Source organism: Alternaria ethzedia, assembly GCF_023757985.1.
Source record: "Alternaria ethzedia strain BMP 0044 chromosome Unknown scaffold_11, whole genome shotgun sequence".
In the NCBI taxonomy this organism is placed as follows: Eukaryota; Fungi; Ascomycota; class Dothideomycetes; order Pleosporales; family Pleosporaceae; genus Alternaria; species Alternaria ethzedia.
Window position 1 is genome coordinate 770,883 of NW_026056204.1, and position 26,366 is coordinate 797,248.

Genomic DNA, 26,366 nt, shown 5'->3' on the forward strand with positions numbered 1-26,366 from the left:
CACATCCGTCCTCCTTCTGAATGTCGACTGCTCGGTCCACCATGTGCTTGCGTGGGACATCACCTCTGCGCACTCCGAATGTGCCCAGAGTGAGCGACGATGGATTGCTTTCACAGCTCTGGACGTCATGACCGAGGTCCTCCTGCTCTTCCTGCCCATTCAGTTGGTGTGGGGTCTACGTATGGCCTTCCGAACCAAACTCATCGTCATATCGTCATTTTGGCTCCGAATACCGTACGTACCGCTCGCCAGCAGTGCTTTTGTATTAGCTGATCACGCGATAGAACCCTAATCTTCTCTGCTCTTCGCCAAAGTGAGATACATCAACTTACGACTACATCTGATGTCTCTCTCGCGGCAGCCACAGTGGTCATCTGGCAGGCTGTGCAACTATCGTACTCTCTAGCGGCCGCGACGCTCGCTGCACTCAAGCGGTTCACAGAGTCACTCAACACTGGTTTCGGTCATGGCGAGCTTATGCGGATTCATGCCCCATCTCAAGGATACAAGCTGTCAGGTCGTGGTGTTGCTTCAGGGAAAGCGAAAGCTTCACGCAAACAGGCATCTCGCCCGGATGCGCCTGAGATCTCTATGGACACGATGTCATCTGACACGACAGCTCTGCCCCCATCTAGATTTGAGCCTCGAATTGCGCAGATGAAACTGAGGCCTGAAGCACTCCAAAACACAGCGACAGTCTCGTCGGCACCGCAGAACTTGGTTTTAAATAATGGGCGAGCTGACGATACAAGCTCGAAAAACAACATCATACGACAAGAAATCCAGTACTCAGTTCATTATGAGCAAGGTGCCACGATGGACAAACATGGCAAATGAAGAATCGCCACTCCTTATCCGATACCCATTCGAAGGGAAATGGCAGGCTGAAGGGCTTTACTCGCGATTGCATCATCGCTTTATGCAGTATAGTATCGCCTGTATTTGATGCTCTCACTAGGGCTTACCGCTCGTCGTTTCGCCCTATGGGCCCGTATGCGGAATATATGCTCAATGCGTTGAAAGGGTTTCGACTGCGATGCGACAGCGAGATGCGCCATCATGTCTGCGACCTCAGCAATCCGGATATACCGTCACCCAGCAACGTCTGCCATATTCTGCATAGTCTGCGCGAAAACCTCGGCCTGTGGGCTTTATTTACACTCAGGATTTTCCAACGCAGGAAACCTGTCCAAAGTCCGCTTCCCAGACGACGAGCGCGTAGGGACGATGTGTCGCCTACTTATATCGCTTCTTCCACACTTCATTTCTTTCATCGGATCAGCCCTCCGAATACAACAAACTATGACGAGACCTGGATGGCAAGACAGGAGATAGGCCCCCACTGTCCGCAGAACCTTGACGTGACGCAAGGGAAGTCATTCATTAGCCGAAATTCGTACATCGGAATGGTTGTAGTCTTTTCTTCTTGATGTTCGAGCAGCGATGCGCGACTTATACTCGCTGAGAAAATTCAAGCAAGGGAATTAAGGTGCTTGGAAAGTATCGGAGACAGGAGCCATGGACGTAGAAGTCTAACGCCAGTCGGATGCCGGCATCTACCTAGGTAGTGCCATAGATGCCTGCCTCCCAATGGCCACGTGATCGATCGCAAAAGTTGGTAGCATCAATATGGAATGGATATGGATATATGGCTGATATCCAGATGCGCCTCCACAGGGGTATGGAGAGGTCTCGTCGAATCTTCACGCAATTTGAGCGAGGCCTTACCGCCGAAACTTCCAAGGTTGGATCGCAAGAGCCACCATTATATCTTTGCCCACTCTTTTCAGTGTATACAAATCTCCCACAGTCTAACCATCCTCTCGAGAATTGTGGACGTTCACACAAGCTCAGAAATTCTCCTCAAGCGCAAGGCTTGCGAGGCAATGGCGTGAAGCTTAGGTACATTAGATGGCCTCCATATTGGGACTACGCTGGAATGGGAATAGACTCGTCATTAGCGTGGGCAAGCTTCAATTACCCGACCACTCTGGCATCTGCGAACGCGAAGCTCGTCACTTACATCAACCACTCACATCATCCTTCCGAGCGTCGCTGTCATCACTATGTATCAGTTTCAGACTCTCCGTTACCTTCACTCTCTCACAACGCGGTCCGAACCACACAGCTAGCTGCAGCAGCGCAGGTCGTGCGCCGATACGCATGCCGTGCACTCACAAGACCAGACAGAAGTAGTCTTCCGCCTTCCACTCGTATAGCACGAGTAACGACATCAAACCTGCTGTAATGTTATTAGTAGCACCAGTCCCCACTCGTATCATGCCATCGTGTACCAGAAGTCGTCCAGTACAGCAAAGAAGAGTATATCCAAAACTATTTAACACGAAGACGGTCGATTGCAATAACATCGCGCACCTTCAGGCAGCTGCTACGTATTGCGCTGTCCGTTCGTGTTCTCATGTGCTCATTTTAGGCAGACGCATATACCCGGGAGTTCCCCCAACCCTCATCTTCCAGAAGCCTACCGCAAGCGCTCGTCCTGTCTCACACGACCTCAAGACCAGCATCGCAAGTCGGTAGCGAGGCTTGGCTGTATTATCGACCTGGTCTCTCGTTCGCCGTAACCTCCCATGTGGAGTGCATCAGGATAAATGCAAAATTAAAGAGCCTCCAAGATCGACCTTCATCAATTTCGACTGTCATGTGTACATTCGAGCCTTTCGAGAAGCTTTCTAGCCAAAGATTTCCGGGCTGCCTTCGTGTACCTGCTTACGTTTTACATCGGGCTGAGCCCAATCAACACCCAATACAGCATTGTCGGGGAAGAGGTTTCGCGTCATTTTACTGCAGATTTGTTGATCACTTGTGCATTACCAAAGAGTTCATGGGCACTGTGGATACTGCGAGGAGTTCATCTGCAACAACAATCGGAAGACGGTTCTCCATGACCAGTGTCACATGGCCCGATGAGCTGTCCCACAATACTAAACCCTTTCATATCTCGATGGGAAGCTTATGGGCTACGTAGATGATGTCGCAAACTACCAATCATCGTCATCAAGAGTGAGGCTGAGGACTAAGATCGCGGGGTAGGAGACCCGAATAATAAGCACCCCCGCAACCCCAATACGTCTCATGTAAACATTCATTTATCTACCCTGTAGGCAGGGTCCAAGCGGCCGGAGACCTATCAAGACGACTTTGAGCCACGAAAAGAGAATATGACATCCGGAAGTTTGGAAGACACCCAAAGAGAGCATCCCACTGCATAATCCTAATGGCATTCTCATGAGGCGGTGATGTCTTTCCACAAAAGAATGCTTCATCCAAAGCTGATAGCTAGTAAAGCAACGCCACCTCAAGAAACCCGGCTTTTGCCTCCCACCCAGCTGGTGCTATGTCAGTGGACCCCTACTATACTACCATGCCGCCTTTGATAAATCTTCATCTAAGCCTCATATCTCAAGCGCTGATCGCACAGACCCAAACCAGAAGCTAACGTCCGCAGTCTCCGGGCCTGTTTCCTGATGAGACGGTACCTCAATGCTGAGTTGGCGCCATACTAGCAGCATACGATCCAACGCCGATATAAGAGGCTCTCACTACCCTCAAGGCTTCCAGCACCAACGCAACCAAACAACTACATTCAGACGTCAACATGAAGGGTCTTTTCTCTTTCGCCGTGGCCTCGGCCATCACTGGCGCTTTCGCTCTCCCATCTCCCGTAGAAAACGGTCCCATCACTGCTCGCCAGGCTGCAGCATGTGCCACTCCCGTCACTCTGTCTGGCAACCCCTTTGCCTCCCGATCCATCTACGCCAACAAGTTCTACTCATCCGAGGTCGTTTCTGCAGCTGCTCAGATGACCGACACTGCTATGGCGGCTAAGGCTCTCAAGGTTGCTGACGTTGGAACTTTCTTGTGGATGTGAGTCAATCTGCTCGTCCTCACAAATCTCTACTGACAGACAATCAGCGACACCCGTGAGAAGATCGCCGTCGTAGAGGATGGTATCAAAGACGTCCCCTGTAACCAGATTGCCGCACTAGTCATCTACGATCTGCCCGGTCGTGACTGTGCAGCCAAGGCCTCCAACGGTGAGCTTGCTGTTGGCGAGCTCAGCGTCTACAAGTCCGAGTACATTGACCGTAAGTGTATCAATTATGTTGATCACAACCTTTACTAACGATACGCAAGCCATCGTTGCCATCTTCAAAAAGTACCCCAACACCGCCATCGCCCTCGTCATCGAGCCTGATTCGCTCCCCAACTTGGTCACCAACTCCGAACTCCAGACCTGCAAGGACTCCGCCTCTGGCTACCGCGACGGTGTCGCATACGCTCTGAAGCAGCTCAACCTGCCCAATATCGCCATGTACATCGATGCCGGTCACGGAGGCTGGCTCGGCTGGAACGACAACCTAAGTAAGCACCCTCCCACCCCCTCAATCCCACCCCATCACTAACAACCCCTTTCCAGAGCCCGGAGCCAAAGAACTAGCCACCGTCTACAAGGCCGCAGGCAGCCCCAAGCAAGTCCGCGGCGTAGCCACCAACGTCGCGGGCTGGAACGCCTGGGACCTGTCCCCAGGAGAGTTCTCCGGCTCCTCGGACGCGCAGTACAACAAAGCGCAAAACGAGAAGAAGTACATTGAGCTCTTCTCGCCCGAGCTCAAGTCCGCAGGCATGCCCGGCCAAGCCATTGTCGACACGGGCCGCAACGGCGTCACTGGCCTGCGCGAAGAATGGGGCAACTGGTGCAACGTCAACGGCGCTGGTTTCGGTGTTCGTCCTACAAGTAACACGGGCTCTTCGCTTGTCGACTCGTTCGTCTGGGTTAAGCCTGGTGGTGAGAGCGATGGTACGAGTGATAGCTCGGCTACTAGGTACGATTCTTTCTGCGGAAAGCCTGATGCCTACCAGCCCAGCCCCGAGGCTGGTCAGTGGAACCAGGCGTACTTTGAGATGCTGGTTAAGAACGCTAAGCCGGCTTTGTAAGGCGCTGGCTTGAAATCACGTCTCATTGGAGGAGGGCATGAGGTAGTTCAAGGACGGGGAGTGGTGCTGCCTTGTATATAGATTGATCGGTTGGTGGGAAAGAAGTCGACAGGTGGAAGTTGCGGTTCGTAAACTTCGCTTCAACTGTGTATACATGAGCGTAGTTACGGATAAAGAAATAGAACTCTCGTTTGATCAATATCCCCACTGGCGTCTTTGAGTATTGAGAGGAAAAGTAGTAGAGCACAGAGTTGCATTGATGTTGTCCAGGGCGAGCCGTCAACGTTGTTCATTCAACCGCCATGACTACGCGCGATTTTAACTAGTAAGATGTAAATTTACCCAAAAGAGTGCGCCTAAGGAATTTTCCCCCTTGCCAACCCATGTATACTTTCCGAAACTCCGCGTGCGCGCTCACAGACTAAGGCATGCTCGCTCGCTCAAATCCCATAAAACGCCATGTCTCCGCCGCGTGATGCATCGCAGCCCAAACAGTACTCTGTAACGCTAGAGTCAAGCCGTGAGGCTTTCCGTATAGTGTAGCGCATATCGAATCGTTCAAATCATTCATCTCCAATCCGCTCTTCGTTTCTATCGTCTTGTGAACTTGATGTACCCTCAATGGAAGAATGCTGTCGGCTAAGGGACCGCTCCAAATCGCGTCTTAGACGCGTGATAGACTGTTCATCGGAGTCGTTCTAAGACATCCGCCTTCTTCTGAAAGGCTCTTCTTCTTCCTCTTCCTCCTTCTCTTCGTTAACTTGCAGCGTTAACCACGCAGCGACCAGAGCGCAGATACCGCCAAAGCGCAGTACCCAGGCTACACTCGTGTCACCTGAAGTACCCCTAGGCTTTTGTAGGAGCTTGAACATGATGGCACTGACAAGTGTTGCGATGACCTGCGGCGCTGCAATGGCGACGTTGTGGATACCCAACACAACACCAGCAGAATCGGCGCCAGAGCCGTCATCCTCTCCCTCGGCGATGAGCTGAGATTCGCGGTCGCGAGGCTTGATGATACCGCGACGGATGGCATCTCTCTTGGAGATCTCAGAGGAGATGATGGCGAACGGGGCCCAGTTGGTCACACACCAAGGAATACCGATGGCGCCGACAAGAACTGTAGCTCCCAACGTACTACGAACAAAGAAGGTGAGGACCATGAGGACGGCAAAGAGAATGTGTGAGATGAACCAGGATCGACGGAGAGTGAGCGATTTGACTTGCAACGTTTCCAACGATTTGGCGATCTTCTCCATGGTTGTGTTTGGGTTTTCCCTGCGTGCCGGACCTAGAGCAAAGTAGCCAGAGCCACCCATGGAATGTGGGGTTGTCGGTGTCATAGGCGTTGCCGGGGTTATTGGACGGTCGGGTTCTGGGGCTTGGAACGTCGGAGGGATGACGAACGGCAGGATGACAGAGGAGAAGAAGGTGGTGATAGCGAACACCAAAAGCGCTCTGGTGCCAATCCTGGTACCGCTCTCCAAGATCTCGTCAATCTTGCCATCTGGCAGGTGGGGGTTCTCCTCAAAGTAGGGGTCGGCATAGATTTCGCCAACATAGGTGGTGATGTAGAAGAGAAATGGGAACCATCCAATCCAAGCAAAGAACTGCACCATGCAGACCTTCTTGATCTGGGGTGGGAGTTTCTTGACTGAGCGCGCGAGGCCCCTGAAGAAGGCCATGACACCCTCCTGCTGCTCGGCCGGTGCAGTGTCAAATTGGGGATCGCGTTCCGAGCAGGTTGAGCAACTGATGCCAACAGTGATGGCCATGACAAACGAGGCGATAGCACAGAGAACCTTGAACTGTGTGCCACCGAGCCATGGAAGGTAATCTGGCAGGTTGATATAACCAGCTAGGTAACCCAAGATGTTGCCAATACCAGCCGAGCGCATCAGCCATGCATTGGCAGACTCCTGCTGATGGGTAGGGGCCACGTCGACGATGTATGCTCGCACACCGGCTTGGATGACGTTGATAGCGAAATCGAGCACGTAGACGAACAAAACGGCGAAGAGCATGATGCACGTCTTGACCCCAGACGACTCTGGGTCAGCGCCGAAGAGGCCTAGGAATCCTCCGATGATTTCCCTTGCCCAGGCGAGAACCATGAGGGACACGATGGTGGCAGCAGCACCGCCGATAATGAAGGGTCTCCGCTTTCCCCAGCGCAGACGGCAGTTGTCGCTCTTGAGACCGACATAAGGCTGGACAAGTACTCCGGAGAGAGGGCCGGCAATCCACACGAGAGCAAGCATCGACTTGCTCAGGCCGAGCGATAGTAAGTATGGCTGCGTACAGTTAGCATAGTTCGCGGTCAAAGATGGGCTGCGGTGATCCGACTGGTCATGCATGCATGGCTCACACGACCTCAGTGCCGGATCTGCATGCAGGGTCCATGTCGTCCTCATAGAGATTTACAGCCAGAAAAAGCACTTACCGATCCGTTGGAGGTCTCTACAGACCATCCTATTTGCAGGCCGAGGCCTCCAAAGGTGAGCAAGAACAAGAACCAACTGCTCTTTGTCTCCTCGACCTGTGATTCGCCCATCCAGTCATCGTCATCGTCGTCGGGCGACAGGCTCTCCTTAAGGAGCGGGTCGTTTTCGGAGGACATTCTTTGGGGGATGATGGTGGGCGAGTTCTCGTGGATGAATTCGACGTGGGTGTGGCCTTCAGTGTCTGGTCGTCCACCCATGAGCGAGTCGCGGCCAAAGGAAACGAGCTTTGGGCGTGGCTTGGGGCGGGCGGAAGTGTCGATTCTCGAGGGAGGAGAGGCACGAGGTGAAGACGAGCGCGAGTCGCCGCCGTTGGGCCGTGAGGACGACATGATGGGGCAGGTGGCAGTCGCAACCTGATGTGGGGAGAGTGCGTGGAGTGGCCTGCGCGGGCGACGTGGTCAGCCCTGGTGGCTTACGGCTCGCTGTCAGGGTCGGCGAGATTGTGATTGGCAGCAGGCAGGGTGGGCAAGTACGAGGACGCGAGGATGCGCGGTGGAGAGATGTGGTGAGAGGCAGACTATCAACAAAAGGCGAGTGGCGCGGTGGGACTCAAGCCATGCTCCAAAGCGTATCGAGCGTGAAAGAGGCGCTAGTGGGAGCGCTGGGGCTGCGGCGGCGATCGATCTCGAATCTCGACCAAAGTTCACAATCGGCGCTGCTCAAAGAGACGGCGGAGGGGCGGGCAGCAGGCAGGTCTATAACGGGCGGGGAGTCACGATCAGGTTCGAGGCGGTGTAGGTCATGTGGGTGCCAGCCGTGTGCGGTAGGCTTGGTGAAGGGTCTAGCAGGTCTTGCAGGTGATTCTGGGTAGATGTCATGCAGGCGTACTAGCCAGTGTGCGTGCCATGACGTCGCCCCATGAGCGGTTCTGAGACCCTCGTCGATGGCGCTAGGCCCAGACAAGGCTGGTGCTCGCTGGAACGGCAGCCGAGACATGGAGACACCTGGACGCTGTGCGAAGGCAGCGACGCGTCTGCAAGAGCCTCACCAGTCGCCATATCGCCAGCCTCGCATCGCAGAAGCTGTTCCACGCTGCCACACCTGCCTCCAGCGCGCCTCGCCCTGCCCGGACACGCCCGACGCCGCTCCGCCCTCGACTCCTTGCGCAACGTTGCCCCAGGCCCCGTCCCATCCAGGCAGCCCCAGGACCAGCATCCAACGCCCAGTAGCCACCTGCAACTTCGACACACACGCCCACAACCCCGCGCAATCCTCCTGCGATACCGTACACACTTCCGCTGTTGATGACCGCCCGGCCTTGAGTCCACCATGGCGTCAGTAATGGGCTGGTGGGCAGTCGGCCAGCTACTCAGTATGCGCCCTCGACGCTTCTCGTCCGACACGCCCGGCATACATACTGACTGTTGACGGCAGAGCGCGATGCATCCGACGCAGACCCGGACGGTCAGTTCCCCGCTCCACACACACACGGCGATCCCATCTCTAATGCGCGCCAACAGACGAGCCAGAGGCGGGCCAGAAGGAGATATTCACATCGTGGGCCCTGTCCATCTTGATTATGCTCCTCATAATAGCCCTCTTCACGAGCTACATACTCCACACGCGGAAGATCCAGGCCGTCCATGAGACAGTCCTCTCTATTTTTGCTGGTACGTCGTTCCCACACCACCCTCCGCGGCTGCTTGGGCCCTTCCGCACGCTTGGCGTCCGTTGAGACAAGCTCGGCGTAGTGTGCATGGGCAAGGCCACAGATTCCGATCACTTGCAGCCCGAAGCCCATCACCCGACTAATTGTGGGGTAACCTGCAATATCCACCTGCGATGTCGCCTAGTCCATCTCGTAATCCAATCGCGCTATGATGCTCGCTAACGCCCTTCAGGCATGGTCGTTGGCCTGCTGCTGCGCCTGACAGCAGTCGCTTCCGTGCGAGATGTCGTCAGTTTCGACTACCAGATGTTCTTCAACTTGCTCCTGCCTCCCATCATCCTCTCGGCTGGCTATGAACTCCACCAAGGCAATTTCTTCCGACACATTGGAACCATTCTCACCTTTGCCTTTGCCGGCTCTTTCATATCCGCCCTAGTCCTTGGCATCATCCTGTTCCTGTGGACCAGAATACCTCTCGATGGCTTCAAGATTAACTTCGTCGAGGCCATGTCTGTTGGCGCTACCCTCTCGGCCACCGATCCCGTTACCATTCTTGCCATCTTCGATACGTACAAAGTAGAGCCCAAGCTATACACCATCATCTTTGGCGAGTCCATTCTTAACGATGCTATCGCTATCGTCGTCTTCGAGACTGCACAGAAGTACAAGGACGGTGCAGAGTCTCTGGGCTTCATGAGCCTCTTTGAGGCCGTAGGCATTTTCCTCGGCGTCTTCTTCGGAAGTCTGTTTATAGGTGTCATGGTCGGCATCGGCGTGTCTCTGATGCTCAAGTTCACCTATGTTAGGCGCTTCCCCAAGACTGAGAGCTGTCTCATCATACTCACTGCATACTTGACATACTTTCTGTCCAATGCCATCCACATGTCCGGTAAGTCTTCACCAGCTTCCGTCTCCGGCCATCTGCTAATCAGCCTGCAGGTATCGTCTCTTTGCTGTTTTGTGGTATCTGCATGAAGCATTACGCTTACCACAACATGTCCAGACGGACCCAGTTAACCACCAAGTTTGTCTTCCAGGTCACCTCCCAGATTTCGGAGAACTTCATCTTCATTTACCTAGGCTTGTCCCTCTTCACTGATGACAAGCTCGACTACAAGCCCCTCTTCATCTTGATTACCGTATTCGGCATTTGCGCCGCTCGCTGGTGCGCAGTGTTTCCTCTTTCCAGGCTCATCAACTCTGTCACAAGATATCGCCAGCGCCGTCGCGGCGACGAAGTTGCGGAAGAGATTCCTTACCCTCACCAGGTCATGATCTACTGGGCGGGTCTGCGTGGTGCTGTAGGTGTTGCACTTGCTGCAGGTCTCACAGGTAACAACGGCGACACACTGCGAGCCACAGTTCTTGTCGTAGTCGTTCTGACTGTCATCATCTTCGGCGGTACCACTGCACGCATGCTAGAGATTTTGGGTATCCGCACTGGTGTAGTCGAAGAGATTGACAGCGATGACGAGTTTGACATTGAGGTCGTTAATGGCGGCACCTACACACGCAAACAGGGTCAAGCTTATGGCAACACTCCACGTCCCGGCCAAAATGGCTTCTCGCTCAACAATGTCAACGGACCCGACGCTACCTACTCTAGCGGGTCAGTTAGTCGAAGTAGTCCACCCACACGACCAAACGGCGCTATGCGACGCAACTCGAGCCATCCACGTGCTAGAGACGGCGCAGACCAAAGTCTCCTCAGCCCAGCTGATAGCGGCTCTGCTGATGAAGATGACATCGACCTTGACCTTCCTCCCAGCGCACGCCGCTCGCCGAATCGCGGCCCGTCGCCATTAATGGGCGACCCATCCCCGTACCCGACATCAGGCATAAGACCGGTCGGCTCTGCGGCCGAGGGCTCAAGTAGGGTTGCGACTGCCACAGGTGCAGTGAAGCAGCTCTTCAACGAGATCAGCCACGATCCTGCAAACGCCTTCAAGCAGATCGATGACGGCTTCCTCAAACCACATCTGCTCCTAGACCAGGGCAAAGGTCCAGGGCCTGGTAATGTTTGATTGTATGAGTAGACGGATGGGAAACAAGCATTCGTGGCGTTTGAGTCATCTTTGGGATTAGGAGCTAGCGACTTTGATCGCCTGGCGCATAGCGTAGCATGACTTGTTGAGTCATGATGGAGCGCTGTCACCGCTACTTTGGTTCTCAGAGTCGAACCGTATTTCATGTAGACTGAAATTATAACACACATCACGGTGCATGGAGAGAGCGAGTTCGAAATCGAATACCAACGATATTCACTATAGTAAAGGAAGATTGGGAATCAAAAATACCTCATAACGTCCTGATTTCTCCAAACCGAACACGAGAATAATAAAACAACACAATTGTCTCCAGAGCCCTTTGCCGATTTTACCCACCACCCACTTGCCTTCTCTATGGATCAATGATGAAATCAAGTGAATGGCGTTATGTATTCATCCTTGATCAAGAGACCACGACCTTCCTAAGGTCCAGGATACCTGTCAAACCTAATTTGCAAGTCAACATTTCGAGCTTTTGGATAGGGAAATGTGAGTAGACAAGTGACTTACCTCCAGATACGCGCACGCATATCGCCACTACCGGTAGCGAAGACGCCTCCTGTGGGGCTGGGAGCTACGGAAATAACTGGAAAAAGCAACGTTAGTAACACGAAAGACGCGAAGATATATCAAGCTTACCGGAGTTCTTGTGTCCCTGCAACATGAGCTGCGCGACACCAGTGTGAGGGTCCCAGAACTGGACACCGCGGTCCTTGGAACCACTCAGTACCCAGTCACCGTGTGGGGTAAGGGCAACGCTGAGCACAAAGTCCTTGTGGCCTTCGAAAGTGCGGATGCACTTGCCGGTTGGTTGGTGGCCGCCTGGGACGAAGCGGTTGTTGGTGGACAGCTCCCACATCTTGATCGTCTTGTCGAGACTGCCACTGACGAGCCTGTTGCCCGAAGGAGCAAAAGCCACACTGTAGACACTATCCTTGTGACCGTGCTCGCCTTCGAGACGGACGACAAGCTGGCCGGTCTGAATATCCCACACGCGGACGCTCTTGTCGAGGGATCCGGCGGCAACGTAGAGGTTGTCTGGGGAGATGGCCACGGTGGTGACACCGTCCTCAATGGAGAAGTTGGACACTTGCATGTTGGACTCGAGATCCCAGAGACGAACACTGCGATCGCCACTACCAGATGCAATGATCTTGCCGTTCCTGGCAAAGTCCAGGGAGTAAATGTCCTGCTCGTGTCCAGTGAACTGGTGCTTGATGGTGCGGGTAGCAATGTCCCAGACCTGGCTCAATGTTAGTCATGATTGATAGAGCGAGTCAGGATCAAACTTACCCTGATGACCTTGTCCTCAGCACCGGTTGCAAGGTACTGGCCGCTGGGACTGAAGCAGACGCTTCGGATGTACAAATCGCCGTCCTCGGGTAGGCTTCCATCCTGAAGATGCGCGACGGGGTTTCCAGTCTCGACATCGAAAATCTGGGCTGAACGGTTGCAACCTGTGGCAACCCACCTTCCGTCCAAGCTGAAGCGTACGCAGCAGACCACACTTTGATGGGGTAGGTTGTGGATCAAGTCAACATCAAGCACACGTCTTGAACGAGGGTTGAAGACAGCGAACCAATCGCTGCCCTCCTTCTTCAGGTTCTCTGGCAACTGCTCAATGTCTAGATCAGCCAAGACGTTGCTCTGGCTGAGAGGGATGTGGTTGGGCGCCATCAACGCACTCGGCTGCTGATGGTGGGGAGGAGGAGTCGGTCGCGGGACTTGAGGCGATCCGGGGTAGGGTGCAGGGTTGTTCTGCTGAGGAGTGGCGGGATTGGGTGGGCCGTTGGGGGGACCGCGGGCAGGACCTGGACGCTTAGCACCAGGTGAGGCAGTGGGCTGTGGAGGCTGACCATAACCTGCGATGTGTTAGCCAAGACGAGGGCGGAAGCATGGAGTCTTTGACGCTTACCATTGACAGATGGACCCTGCTGGTAGCCACCGAAGTGCTGTGGCGGACCAGGAGCAGGGTTCAGTCCTGGGGGGCCTTGGGGCCCTCCCAGTTGTGGCGGCATGCCATGGCCCTGGGGCGGCTCCTGTGGAGGAGGCGCCAATCCCGGACCACCTTGGGCAGCACTGCCTGCCATTATGCCGCCGAACAGGTTACTAGGCCCGTGGCCGATTTGAGGCGGCTGAGGCTGCGAGGGGCCGTGGTGCTGCGAGTTCTGGCTGGGGCCGCCGCGAGCCTCGAGTTCGCGCTCCAGCTGGGCGATGCGCTCCTCGTATCTAGCACGGGGGTCAGCATCCAAAGCGCAGCCTGAGGGAGGCTGGGGGCCGTGGTGTGTGGGCGACGTGCGGGAGGTGCTTACTTTGCTTTCATCTGGTTGTGTGACTGCTCGAGCGAGTAGACCTTGCCGCGGATCAACTCAATCTCTTGGATATGACGCGTGACTGCAAGGACTAGTTAGCAGCTGTGAGCTCCATGCGACAAAAGACAGTCGAGGCCATGCGCAGAAAGTTTGCTCGCCCGGTCCTTGGATACCGCACGGCAACTGCTTCCCTTCGCGGCTGGATAGCATGTGCAAGACTCACTTTGGCCTTCGGCATCGACACTGCGCTGGGATTCGGCTTCGAACTCGGTCTTGATGTTGTCGAGCAGCTCGTTGAGGCGCTGGGCTGGGCCCGTCTGGGGAGGCATGACCGCCCGGGGAGGGTAGTGGTTCATGCTGGCGGCGGGGTCGCGCGTCCGGGAGAGGGTGCGAAGATGGGCTGGCCGTCTGCTTCGCGTTGTGCGCTATTGAGACGCGAGCAACAGGGCGCGGTATGCGACGACGTCGGGTGGGAGCCTGGCGGTCGCAAGGCTGTGGGCGCACAGCTGGCACGAGCTATCTGGGCTGGTACACGTCTACGGGGCCGGCCCTCTGGTGGGCGCGACGGGTGTCGGATGGATAAACGGTGGATGGGGGCAGATAGGGATGCAAACGGGTGAGATGGTGTCGTGGCTGTGAGATCGCTGAGGTTTGAGCGCAAGATGGGTGGGTCGCCGTGGTTGGTGCTTTTGCTTGGCTTGCACGGAGGAGGCGTTTCAAATCCGGCAGGCGGGAAACATGGCCATCTGGAGCGCTTGCGCCGACATGGCACCAGTTCCGCTACGACTGTCTGTTCCCAAGACGTCGACATCGGCATGTGCATCCACAATACTCTCTTTTCCACCCCCAAACTTGCATGTCTCCGCCCAAGACTCTCGACAGCATCCCTTCTCCCATCCGCGTCGCTCGCTCCGCTCCACCCCATCCAGCCGGACCCTTGTGCTTGCTCGCGCTAGTGCTGCCGTTCCCGCCGCGCTACACTGCATTGAGCCAAGCTGCATATCGCACGTGTTTGTCCTCTTTCGGCCGCGATCGCTTTTCTTTCCCACCTTACATCAGCACTCACATTCGTACACTCAGGCGGCCTTGTCCACACAATGACTTGCCACCCCCACGATGCTTTCTTCTTTGTTCAGCGATAGCGGGACTATCAGGCCTAGTCCACCTAGCGGCTGCGCTTGAGTAATTGAACTACACGGAAAAAGTGTTGCATGCGCATACGGGCTAGTGATCGTGGCATGAGCATCACGATGTGTTCTAGCCAGTTATGCATCTATTTCATTGCAAGTGTCCTCGGAAGATCGACTCTGCATACATCGTTCGGTGTTTTTGTGGCTTCCAGAGTCATGCAACTTGTTAGAGCCCGAGACTAGTTTTCGTCTTCAATGTTGCATTCCTCCTTCTGCCCGCAGCACCACTTGTTCACACTGAACAACGTCGTCTCCCATTTCTGGCTTACGAGCAGCGCTGGTTTCACATATAATCACGATGGTTACACGACTACACGACCTGTTTGGCGGCTGAATTATACCCATGGCACGGGGCCACTCGACCACCCCCGCGCTGCCGGTGGTACCATGTCTGATTCGCCCCAGACAGCCACAGAAAACTCGTTCATGTCAAACGACGCACTCATCCACTGCATCGAGAACAACACGGCAGATCCAGCATCACGGTCCTCCTCGTCGTTGTGGCCATTGTGCCATGGCTACCCGACAAGACCGTAGCTGCTAGCCCTTCCATTCGTAGTTACGACGCGTGGGAAGTCCCTAGCGCTGTCGCGTAAGCCATCTCGTGCGGAATGCTCACCTCACCAGATCTCGTCCCGCAACCAGGACTATCGTCGTATCACGCCATTCTCCCGTGTATTTCCCTTTGCCTGCTGGCTGCCACGCCTAACACGCCTTGTGATCTTCCGCCTTCCTAGTCACCGCTTCCAACGGCCAACGCCATGCGTTCCTTCAATGCGCGCCTGTCACTCACTGGCCGCCATCAATCGCCACTTATACCCGGTGTGATGTTCATGATGCGCTTAGCATGCATGCAATCGCCATGAAAGCTTCAATGGCTGTGGCAATCACCGCCTACTGCATTGTGAAGCCCCCATGCTCGCCATAAAAGCTGCCTGCCTGCTTCTTTCTAATACAAATCGACATTCCTCCTCCTCATACATCACTATTGATTGCTATTTGCTATCAATTAACTAATCACTACCTCAACTATCATCTACCGTTCTGTTCAGACGCCCCCCGACATTAGTGTTCATCATGTCGCTACAGGGTGATGAGATTGCCGAGCAGCGGCCCACTTACGGACGTCTACCGACTGCCGAGCGACGTCAGATCAGCATCAGGGCGTTCAAGTCCTCGGATTCACTCTACAAACTCAAGGAACAGAAGGGTACCCTTGAGGCTGCTGTCGAGGTCAGTGCTACCATTCTTTAATTGCAACCCTTTTGATTAACATGTGGACATGGCAGCCCCTTTACGCAGGTCTTGCTGTCGCTCAGTCTGACGATGGCGAATTTCGCTACTGCATTGCGTTGCATGATGGAACCTATACCATTAACTGCGAGAGCAAATCTCTGGAGCTATCCGGAGACGCAGGCGAGGGCAACTCATCGAACGAATCATCGCGAGTTGGATCAGGAGTCTCCACACCCATGTCTGTAGGTGATGTTTCCGAAGCTCTATCAAAAGCCTTCATCGGATTTCTCAACGACTACCGAGAGGAGAACCTTTCCAAGCCAATGGGTGCTACTCTGACCACGCAACTGGCTACCTTGAGTCCACACCTGGCCGTACGCCTATGGACTGAATTAGATATCATACCATTCATCTTTCCGGCCGACGCCAAAGAGAAGGAAGAGCCATCGATACCCCTAGATCAAGAAGCCGAACGCATGGCGAGAAAGACGGTGAAGCAATTCAACGTCAAGGGTGAGTTACCCGTTCAGATGGGTCATCGTCGTCAGGTTTTGGTTGATCTCGACAACCACGTGCACATCGCCGAGCGCGAAAGCTACGATTCTACTGTCAGGGTGGACACTACAGGAGCTGCAACGATGCATTACGCCAATTCGCTCAAGAAGAGAAGGACCAAGATTGCCTTCTTCAACAGCACAGCACAAGGCGGAGGTGTTGCTCTCATGAGGCACGCTCTGATGAGATATCTGGCTCTTCTCGGTGTCGACTGCAAATGGTACGTTCCATACGGAAAGACCAACATCTTCAGGATCACCAAAGACAACCATAATATTCTTCAGGGTGTCGCCACAGCAGGTGAGCGTTTGACCGAGGAGAAAATGGCCGATCTTGATGACTGGGTCATCGAAGAGGCTGACAAATGTCGTTGGGTCGAGCACGGCGGCCCACTCTCATCTCGCGAGAAGGGTGGTGCCGATGTGATCATTGTCGATGATCCTCAGATGCCGAGCCTTGTCAAAATTGCGAAGGAGCGAGACTCCAGGTATGTACTCCCGAGTTGCTTGCGAACCTTTCTAGAATGCTTCTTTATGCTAACTCTATCCTTTAGTCGCCCAGTCATTTTTCGCAGCCACATCCAGGTCCGAGCTGACCTAGCTGACGAAGCAGGTACCGCTACCTCCGAGGTGTGGAACTGGATCTGGAACCATGTCAAAGATTGTGATGTCTTCGTCAGCCACCCCGTGCGAGCATTCGTGCCCGAGGTTGTAACCCCAGAGAAAGTGGGCTACCTGCCTGCCACTACGGACTGGCTAGATGGCCTGAACAAGCACATGCACCCCTGGGACGAGCAGTATTACATCCACGAGCTCAAGGTCCAGTGCTTTTCAGCTGGTATGCGTCAGCTCGCCCATCCGGATCGCAAATACATCGTTCAAATCGCTCGCTTCGATCCAGCGAAGGGTATCCCAGATGTACTCGCATCATACGCACTCTTGCGCAAGGTTTACATGAAAGACACGCCCCTCGTAGACATCCCCCAGCTCGTCATAGCTGGCCATGGTGCCGTCGACGATCCAGATGCTACACGGATCTTCAAGGAAACCGAGACCGCTCTCAACGGGGAGTTCAACGAGTTCAAGGACGACGTCATCATCATGCGTATCGGACCATCCGACCAGATGCTCAACGCACTCATGTCCTGCGCTCATGTCGCCCTCCAGCTCTCCACCCGCGAAGGCTTCGAAGTCAAGGTCAGCGAAGCGCTCCACAAGGGCACGCCTATCATCGCTACTCTCGCTGGCGGTATCCCTCTGCAGGTCCAGGATGGAAAGTCCGGCTTCCTGGTCAAGCCTGGTGATCACGACGCTGTTGCCAAGCACTTGTATCATCTCTTCACCGATTCGGAACTTCATTCGACTATGTCGGAGTATGCGAGTAAGCATGTTAGCGACGAGGTCAGCACGGTGGGCAATGCGCTCGCGTGGCTGTATCTGGCCGATGAGTTATCCAAGGGGGAGCATGTCGCACCTGACGGCCGATGGATCAATGATATGGCGAGGGAGAAAGCGGGTATTCCGTATCAGAAGGACGAGGATATTTTGGTCCGCGACGTGAGCTTGACGAACTGAGTGTGGATGTCTTGGAGATGCAGTATAGATGGGCGATGAGCATGAGAGACATGTTATGTAATACCCTCGTCAGAAGCTACGATGATCAGTCCGAGTTCACGGTTGACAGTGCCAGATGAATTTCATAAGTAAACAGGCACTGCACAGAGCGACCTATAGCGATGTGTGCTCCTGTTGGAGTAGATATATTACCTTTAGTACTGCTTTTGTCATTGAAATCCCAAACCACAGTTCATACTACTTTAGTGCTAACTTTTGAAATGACCTCTGCTTTCTCGATTTGACTTTCAAATCTTTCACATGCTTGCTTTTGTTCTCTCTCGTCTTCTTCTCAACCCGATGTCCCATGCGTGCAACGGTATTAGACTTGCATCCGTGACGAGCTTTCCTATTATCTCCCTCGATTCCTGAGCCTTGTTGGTACCGAATCAGAGTTTCTTCAACATCTGTACGTGCTCTTCCCATTCGCCCTTAGACACATCGTGGACCACGTAACTCTTGTAACCCGGTAGCTGTCCTGCAACGATCCTCCAGTTGTCTAACCGGAAACCTTTCTTCGGTTGTGGGCTGATTATAGCCTCGATGCGAAGACTGACACCAGAACGTTTGGTCACCCACCGATTCCCCCTACTAGGATCAATGCCGAAGTCCTGGCAGAGACCCTCAAAGAAATCACAGGTGCGAGCTCGGCTTCACCCCATTCTGCGATAATCCAGTTCGGAAGTCGCAATGGTGACTTCGACCTCAGCAGAAGCAGTATCGACTGGGCGTAAACGAGCGATTCCTGCAAGGTAAGAGCTGCAAGTGTAGACGAATTGCCACATGGCATCGGAAGCTCTGGCGCCATTGAGCGCTTCTTCAGGTGAAGTGATGAGGCAGGTGTGTAAGTCGAGCTGAATCCAATTGGCAGCTGTCCAGTCCATCCCAAAACGTACTGGCTCCTTCACCATTTTCTGAAGTTTCTGAGCAATGATAGGTGCAGCTTCTTGATGGACCAGGCGGCAGGATGCCAGGATTGACAGTGGCAGAACGCGTCGGTACATGACGAGTTTGCCATTGCCTTGCGAAGAGCCTGCAAAGGAAAGGTATGTAGTCAATAAATGTCCCACGTGCACTTTGTACACCCAGAACTTACCGTCGTCTTGTTTGATGTGGACGCTGGGGGGCTTGTGTCTTGTCGTGGGTTTGTACTTTTCTTTCCTTGTCGCTACGTCGATGGCTTCGTAGACCATGCAGCGCAGCTCAGCCGGGAGGTCGAGGAAGCGGAATGGTCGAGAGGACATGGTGACCGTACGCGAAACACTGCAGTGTCGGAGTTGTTGAGAGTGAAGGTAAGTGGAAGACGAGGTGTATGAGTGAGGTCAAATTGACGTTGGAAGAAGGGGGGGTGCGAGAGAGAGAGAGTAGGTTGCGATGAAGATCTAAGTGTCGGAGCCACTAACGCGGACGGTGAGTGACGTGTGGGGATGGGCCTCACGGTGAGAAACGATAACGGAAGGTGCGCCACGTGCTGGAAGCTCAATTTAGAGTCGCGGATGCACGTCAACCTAGGGAAAAACTAAACAGGTCTACAGCCTACACTTTTATTGTTACAGCCTACATTAACATGTAAACACGCAAAGCAGGTAACCTAATGTCGACGTAGGCTCTAGGCCTGTTCAGTTTTTCCCTTGTATAAGGTGGATGCATGGTTCAAAGTGAGGGTGTCAGTGCTGGGCATCAATATCACCCGCCTAATAACTAGCCAATGTATGCATCCAAGACGCATGCACACTTGCCCGTCCTTCTTCCAGTGCAAAGCAAAAGCTACAAACTTTTCATATCGAAACAACGACATGCATCCCACTGACAACCACGCAGAACCTAGATATCAGCCACAAAATGAAACCCGCCCCATCTATCGCGAAACAGCATACCACCGGGCCTCCCATCCCTACCCTGACTAATCCGCTTCTCCAGCGTCCAATCACCCTCTTTGCTAGGATCCCACATCTCAATAGGACCAACCTCCCTATCCTCAGCATCAACACCATCGACCGCATGGCTACGCTGTTGCTGGTAACGAACATACTCGCTGAAGCGGCTTAACACCAGATCGCCACTGCTGTCACGAACAGGGAGGGCCTGGTTGGGATCGGGTGTGAAGCGCGCTGCGAGAGGGGACTCAATGGAGCAAGTACGCGGAGTGCCGTGACCAGAGGGGAAACCGAGACGCGCTTCGATGGAACTAGCCTGGCTGCGCGGTGTTGAGGCTGTCGCTGTACTGGTGCTTCCGCGGTTGCTGGAGGGGAGGACCATACGTGTGCCGCTTTCGCGCATGAAGGCTAGAGTCTCCTCATCGAGACTATCAGGACGGGGAGGGCGCGGAGGTGGTGGTCCGGGACGCTTTTCGAAGGGGACCGTGACGTGGTCTTCTGGGATGGGTGGACTGCAGAGTTGTGCCATGAGCTGAGGACGAGAGATTGAGACGCTGCGGTTTTGAGTCTTGACGAGAGACGCGCGCGATGTGCGTGCTGTTGAGAGTGATGTGAGGACAGGACGGCGTACTTTGGGGAGAGGAACGCTAGTAGGTATCTGTGGAACGGGCGGAGGCGTTGGTGACTGCGTGGAGTCGTTGTTCTTGCTGCCGCCGAAGAGACGAGAGCCTAGAACAAGAGTCAACATTGAGTTGACATTTGCATGAATAGCGGAAAACATGCCTTTTTCTCTAAGTAATGCGAAGTTGGGGCGTGACTTTGATTTAACCGGCTCTCCACCGCGAGCGTGTTTGTGCTCTGGAGTGGCGGAGAGGCTGCGCGAAGCTGGCGGAAGTGCCGGTGAGCTTGTTTGATACTCTTCCTCTTCCAAATCCTCGTAGTCGGGTAGGTTTTCGAAGCTATCGCCTTGCTGTCCTAGGGTGACACGCGTAGCGACTGGGGAAAGTGGCGTGGACGGGTTGGGATTGGAAGGCAGAGTAGGCAGTGGCTTGTTTAGCTTGTCGTTTTTGCGTCCAAAGAATCGCGATGCTGCACATGTTTTTAGTGTGTCTCCATCTACATGCGAAGCAGTGACTTACGCTTTTTCCGCATATCCACGTCCTGAATCCCGGCGTCAAACTCGATCTCCGAACTGTCGGCGATAGCGGTCTTCTCATCACGACTTGGGCTATCTCTGAAGAAGTGCGACGCTATCTATATGTTAACGCTAGAGCTTTTGCGGTTGTGGAGCGAGAGTGAATCCATCCCGGGCTCAACGCTGCCTATGGGAGAGAATAAGAGCCTACCTTTGCTCCGAAGACTCTTCATCCTGACCAGTTGCGGCAGTTGACAGCTGCGACAATTCGATTTTGTGTTAGTACGTAAGGTCGGGCGAGTGTTGCAAAGGTCGCGTGATTGCCTGCAAAGAAGAATCAAAGCGATCGAGCGGGGGTGTAATTGGTGGTGCGTAAACAGGCGCGAGAAGACAACTGGAAAATGAACCTGCGCCCACTGGAGGTGCTCACTCAGGGTAGATCGCGACAAGTGCCAAGCAGCACTGGCACGTGCCGCTAGTGACATGGGATGGTGAAAGTGAGAGTTCACTCCCGTGATGAGTCGAAGGCAGGGAGGATCCTCGCTCGCCCAACAGTTAGTATGCCACCCCATGCTCTTGTCTGGGTCACATACTTCTCTTGCAGACAGAACAGATGACGTGGAAATTAAAGTCAAACGAAGAAACAATATAGGGAAGCAGCTCACCATCACGAAGTCGTGCCGAACGGAAACCTTGTTTGGACATGAAAACTTCGTGCCTCCCGAGGGAGACACCGAAGCCGAGCATCATGCCCTTATTTTTTTTTCTTGATTTTTACTTGTGGTTTGTGGTGATGTAGTGATAGTCGAGTTGAGTCGTGCCTGGATCCAGATCATGGACAGCAGAGAATTGTCGGAGGAAGCTCACTTCTCATAGCCAGTCGAGACATTCCCTAAAGTGCCTATGCACCAGAACATGAAACATGGTGCAAGAAAACGCCTGATTTCCAGCTCTTCAAATCCCATGTCCATGCATCCATTCATGAACAGTGACAAAAGAAACGCTTGCGCTGGACCAAAGAACCTGAGACGACATGCCCGTCAATGCTCACTACTTCCACAAAAAGGATGGCCACCAGCCATTGATAACGCCATAAACTCCAGATGAAATGACAATACAATCATGAACCATAAACATGGAACAAATAGAAAATCCATATAAACAAGCGAATGTAGTGAGCCCAAACCATGCCCAAACATGGCAGGTCTCGTAGAAACGACTACCTGACGCTGGACTCGCCAGCCGGGCTGAGATTGAGCAAGCGTTTGAGATCCTGCTCCAGAGACAACGTATTGGAAGGGGTCGCGGTTTTCATGGATGAGGCACCAGCAGTGGCAGCGGGGGCTGAGGTCTTGCGTTGTTTAGCAGCGACTGATGAAGGTACAAAGGACATCATGCTGGTAGGGGCCTTTGGAGCAGATGCTGGAGGAGCATTAGCCGCGGTATTTCCAGTCCCACTCATATTGCCTCGTTTCTGGTAAGTGTCGGGGCGAGGCTGTTGTGGCTGTTGTGGCTGCCGGCCAGGCGTCTTCCTGCGGTTGTTTGGACTTTGTTGATAGGATTGTACATGGGGTGCTGATGGTCGGGGCCCGTTGGCAAAGCCTCCGTTGCCGTTGCCTGGCTGATCTCGGGAAAAGGCGTTGGGGTCCATCATCTGAGTGGGAGGAACAGAAGGAAAGCTCTGGAAGTTGCCCGGTCCGACCATAGGAGACTCAGCCGAGATCTCGGTACGAAGACCAGAGTTGCGTTTCTTTGCAGAATCGCCCTTTGCGGCTTTGAACAAGGGAGAAAGATTACGGTTGCCATAGAAAAATTCAGAGTCTTGGTTCGGCGGTGGTGCCTGCGGTGTAGTGGGTCCAGAAGGGTTCTGGGGAGGGCGACCGTCATGGAAAGGTGATGGTGTCTGACCTATCATGAATCCTTGTGGACCCTGCGCATCCGGTCGAGGCGGTGTTGCCGAAGGCTTCTTCTGTGACATTGAGAGACGATTCAGTAGGTCGTTCATAACATCGTTGCCGTTGCCGTGCTGTTGCATATCCTTGAGCTGTGGAATCTTGGTGGGATCTGTAACGGAGCGATGCGAGGCGGGCGAGGCTGCTGGTGGGGGAGACATATGTGCGTGCTTGCTTTCCCCGTCAAGCTCTATGGGGAAGACGCCATTCATCGAGTGTGACGAATCATGCTTCAAATGCTGTGGCCTGGAAGTGTCCATTGGGTTGAAAGGTCCGTGGGAGGCTGGGCGTCCATGGTTGCCCTTGGCTCTCTCAGCCGCATCCGCCTTGAAAAGCAGGTCCAATGGAGATTGTTCATTACGAGGAGGAACGGCCACCGGGGCGCGGGAAGGAGAAGCAGAAGGACTTGGAGAAGCAGAATCAGAACTATCTTCGGGCGGAGGTGTTGGTGGACCAGCACGTGTCTTGGCCGGCACAGAACGAGAAAGAAACTTGGGTATAGGCAGAGCAGAAGGAGCCGGAGAAGCATGGAAGGTCGGGCCGGCATAGGCGGCCTGGATCTTAGCCGGGGTAGCAGACGGATTGATCGGAACAGGCTCTGATTCAGGAGGAGAGAAGACGCGATCGATGGAGGGATGGGACTGGTTGGGCTTCCTCATGTTGCGCGGTCCAGAGGGCATGTGCGCGTCCTCACCTGAGTGGGACGCGCCTTCCGCGTGGGCGAGCTCAGCAGGCATCTTACTCGGGGACGCTCCTGCCGCATTGTGTTGGTTCTGGCTGTAGCCATTGTGTGCGCGGTTGCCTCGCGGTTTGCGTTGCGACTGCCGGCCGGCGTTGGCATGCGCTGCCTGAGCTGGGCTCTGCGGCTTGCCCCGAGGAGCGCGTGGAGAGGCCGTTGTCTGTACTGTCGACATGTGAAGCGTTGTCTGTGGAGTTGTTGTATTGTGATGGGGGGTGGGTTATCTGGTAGGGCGCAGGCGGACGCTCTTGGTTCGTGATGAGGTAGTGGGTTGGATGCGCGATGACGCGGTCTGTGTCTTTGTCTGATAAGGTGGGAATGTGCAAGGGTTAGATGTTGAAGTGATCATATCCAGATTCGCGGGGTATAGATAGGCACGCGCCGTTGGGTGAGATAGGGCGAAGAGTGAGGGTGTTGTGAGCAGAGTCGGTCGCATCGACGGTGAACGGCGCGGAGGTGGCTGTGATCCAACGAGGCTGATCTCGGCAAGGCGCACTGACGGTTGCGGCGGCGTAGGGCTGAGAGGTCGGGTTGGGTATGATGGAAGCGGGAGGCTGTCGGGCGCCCGTCTTTGAATCGCGAGGAGCGGTGGCATTATGGCGTTTGCTCGTCCGGAGGGTATTTGGACGCTTAGCGAAAGAATGTGCATTCCCTTTCACCTGGCACCTCGTCCCAAGGTTGGTACACAGGGCCTGGCCTTGGCATTCGGGAGCTCGTAGCTGGAGCCTGACGCCTGCACACTGCGCCTTCATCTACAAACACACTGACAGCGCTTCAGCAAAACTTCGCCACCGCCATATAATCCCGCGAGCTGCACGTTGTTCCCTTTCAACTGCAACCGCCCGTACACCGCCTACCACCGCGCTGCGTCAACCCCAGCAGCTTCCACTCCAACCAACTCCCCGCGCACCCCACCACCCCGACACATCACATAATCATGGCGGATGTCGACATGGCAGACGCGCCCCCGGCGAAGACCAAGACCGGCAAGGCCAGTGCCGCAGAGGGCGACAAGAAACGTTTCGAGGTCAAGAAGGTCGGCATCACACGACAGAGGGCAGAACATAGAGATTGAAGCTAACATGACGCAGTGGAACGCCGTTGCTCTCTGGGCTTGGGATATCGTCGTCGACAACTGCGCCATTTGCCGTAACCACATCATGGACCTCTGCATCGAGTGCCAGGCCAACCAAGCCTCCGCCACCAGCGAAGAATGCACAGTCGCCTGGGGCATCTGCAACGTATGCTCTATCATGACACTGCACTGACCCGTACTGACACATGACAGCACGCCTTCCACTTCCACTGCATTTCACGATGGCTCAAGACCAGACAAGTCTGCCCGTTAGACAACCGAGACTGGGAGTTCCAAAAGTACGGCCGATAGACGCTCGCAATGCCGTGGAGAGATTGGTTTCAGCAGGGACAAACATGGGTCTTGGTTTCATTTGGACGTCCGGCGTTAGTAGGGCCTTCACAAAAGGGCTATGAGAGCATGGAGAAGTAGCAGCGTAGGCGGTCATCATCGTCGAATCAGATTCCATTACGATCGTGAAGTGTTCTGACCATGCGACTCCCTTCCGTGTCCCAGCGCGACTATCCGACTTTCTGCCCGTCTACGTCGATGTTGTACTGTGATGTCGCGTTGTGCGGCGGGAGCCAGTCCTCGGGGTTCTTGTTGTAGAAAGGCCACGGGGGTACGACAACGAGGAATGTGAGCGCGGAGCCGGCGAGGCCAATGTAGAGTGCCATTCGAATGTCTTGCTGCAGGAAGCCAACGATGAACGCGATGATCTGTATTGTCAGCTTGTTGAAGTGTATCAGGCGGGGGAGGGACACATACACCAGCGGCACCAAGCAGGACAGTGCTCAGCATCTCTGCAAGCCGCTGACCCTCAAAGTCCTGGTCGTATTAGCACATGCATCAAGTCAGGTAGCGGCGTCGCTGTCGCATACAATCTGGCCCTCGACCGCGTCGCGCACCTGCTCCAGAAGCTGGTCGGCCATGGTGATGGGGTATGCTGGATGGCCGAGTCGTGATCGTTGTATTTGAAGGCTAGGTTGGTGAAGATCGGGAACGGATGTCACTTGGAACTCTACTGAACGTCTAACGGGCCTAACTGTCTCGGAGAGGTGGCATTACCACGAGCCGGGACATCTACAAGGCAGGGGTCCGCAGCCGCACTAGCCTTCACTAACGGCGCCTCTTGATTTACGCCCAACACTGACGCAACAACAGCATTTGGTACCTGGTTCGCCCTCCCAGGTGCAACAAGAACCTTGGCCGGTTAGGCCGCGGAATGTGCGGCACCACTTTCACTCGCTCTCTCCACAGCGGCCGAGTTCTCGATCAGTCACATGCATGACCGTTTGTCGTTCTCTGAGCGCGTCTGCCCAATCAGAACGGGCCAGTAGGTTCCGTCGCTGCACAAGCTTTTTCCTTGACCCATCGCTCAATCGCCGTATTTGAGTCCCGCACCGTCCCTTCAACAACACTCCCACCGTCCCCTGGACTTCCACCCACCGCACTTCCCATCGACTTCCAACCGCCTCACGATACCAACTGCCAGCAGTCGCGATCGCGCACCCTCCACCTATCCGGCTCTTATCTCCGTGGACCGCCATCCACCACCGCGA

At 54.5% G+C, this 26,366-nt stretch overlaps 9 protein-coding genes across 9 annotated transcripts; 4 read left to right on the forward strand and 5 right to left on the reverse strand.

Moving 5' to 3' along the window:
* Nucleotides 1–3,619: 3,619 nt before the first annotated feature.
* On the forward strand, nt 3,620–4,959 carry CEL6C (1,4-beta-D-glucan cellobiohydrolase cel6c; the record flags this gene model as incomplete). Its single annotated transcript, XM_049377122.1, has 4 exons — nt 3,620–3,888; nt 3,937–4,109; nt 4,159–4,386; nt 4,442–4,959. 4 exons carry the CDS (start codon nt 3,620–3,622, stop codon nt 4,957–4,959), a joined length of 1,188 nt encoding a protein of 395 aa, XP_049233347.1.
* Nucleotides 4,960–5,657: 698 nt separating this feature from the next.
* On the reverse strand, nt 5,658–7,792 carry J4E87_005510 (uncharacterized protein; the record flags this gene model as incomplete). The annotated part of the gene is made up of 2 exons (XM_049377123.1): nt 5,658–7,253; nt 7,403–7,792. 2 exons carry the CDS (start codon nt 7,790–7,792, stop codon nt 5,658–5,660), a joined length of 1,986 nt encoding a protein of 661 aa, XP_049233348.1.
* Nucleotides 7,793–9,306: 1,514 nt separating this feature from the next.
* J4E87_005511 (uncharacterized protein) lies at nt 9,307–11,096 on the forward strand (the record flags this gene model as incomplete). The annotated part of the gene is made up of 2 exons (XM_049377124.1): nt 9,307–9,961; nt 10,012–11,096. The coding sequence occupies 2 exons, from the start codon at nt 9,307–9,309 to the stop codon at nt 11,094–11,096; spliced, it is 1,740 nt and encodes a 579-aa protein (XP_049233349.1).
* A 427-nt stretch (nt 11,097–11,523) lies between these two features.
* On the reverse strand, nt 11,524–13,788 carry J4E87_005512 (uncharacterized protein; the record flags this gene model as incomplete). The annotated part of the gene is made up of 6 exons (XM_049377125.1): nt 11,524–11,567; nt 11,760–12,363; nt 12,414–12,982; nt 13,036–13,349; nt 13,433–13,514; nt 13,656–13,788. 6 exons carry the CDS (start codon nt 13,786–13,788, stop codon nt 11,524–11,526), a joined length of 1,746 nt encoding a protein of 581 aa, XP_049233350.1.
* A 1,911-nt stretch (nt 13,789–15,699) lies between these two features.
* On the forward strand, nt 15,700–17,987 carry J4E87_005513 (uncharacterized protein; the record flags this gene model as incomplete). Its single annotated transcript, XM_049377126.1, has 3 exons — nt 15,700–15,855; nt 15,912–16,900; nt 16,967–17,987. 3 exons carry the CDS (start codon nt 15,700–15,702, stop codon nt 17,985–17,987), a joined length of 2,166 nt encoding a protein of 721 aa, XP_049233351.1.
* Nucleotides 17,988–19,850: 1,863 nt separating this feature from the next.
* Nucleotides 19,851–21,271, reverse strand: J4E87_005514 (uncharacterized protein; the record flags this gene model as incomplete). Its single annotated transcript, XM_049377127.1, has 3 exons — nt 19,851–20,992; nt 21,043–21,153; nt 21,265–21,271. 3 exons carry the CDS (start codon nt 21,269–21,271, stop codon nt 19,851–19,853), a joined length of 1,260 nt encoding a protein of 419 aa, XP_049233352.1.
* A 986-nt stretch (nt 21,272–22,257) lies between these two features.
* Nucleotides 22,258–23,727, reverse strand: J4E87_005515 (uncharacterized protein; the record flags this gene model as incomplete). The annotated part of the gene is made up of 1 exon (XM_049377128.1): nt 22,258–23,727. One exon carries the CDS (start codon nt 23,725–23,727, stop codon nt 22,258–22,260), a length of 1,470 nt encoding a protein of 489 aa, XP_049233353.1.
* Nucleotides 23,728–24,666: 939 nt separating this feature from the next.
* ROC1A (RING-box protein 1A) lies at nt 24,667–25,116 on the forward strand (the record flags this gene model as incomplete). The annotated part of the gene is made up of 3 exons (XM_049377129.1): nt 24,667–24,765; nt 24,821–24,970; nt 25,018–25,116. The coding sequence occupies 3 exons, from the start codon at nt 24,667–24,669 to the stop codon at nt 25,114–25,116; spliced, it is 348 nt and encodes a 115-aa protein (XP_049233354.1).
* Nucleotides 25,117–25,325: 209 nt separating this feature from the next.
* On the reverse strand, nt 25,326–25,736 carry J4E87_005517 (uncharacterized protein; the record flags this gene model as incomplete). The annotated part of the gene is made up of 3 exons (XM_049377130.1): nt 25,326–25,523; nt 25,573–25,632; nt 25,686–25,736. 3 exons carry the CDS (start codon nt 25,734–25,736, stop codon nt 25,326–25,328), a joined length of 309 nt encoding a protein of 102 aa, XP_049233355.1.
* Nucleotides 25,737–26,366: the final 630 nt, after the last annotated feature.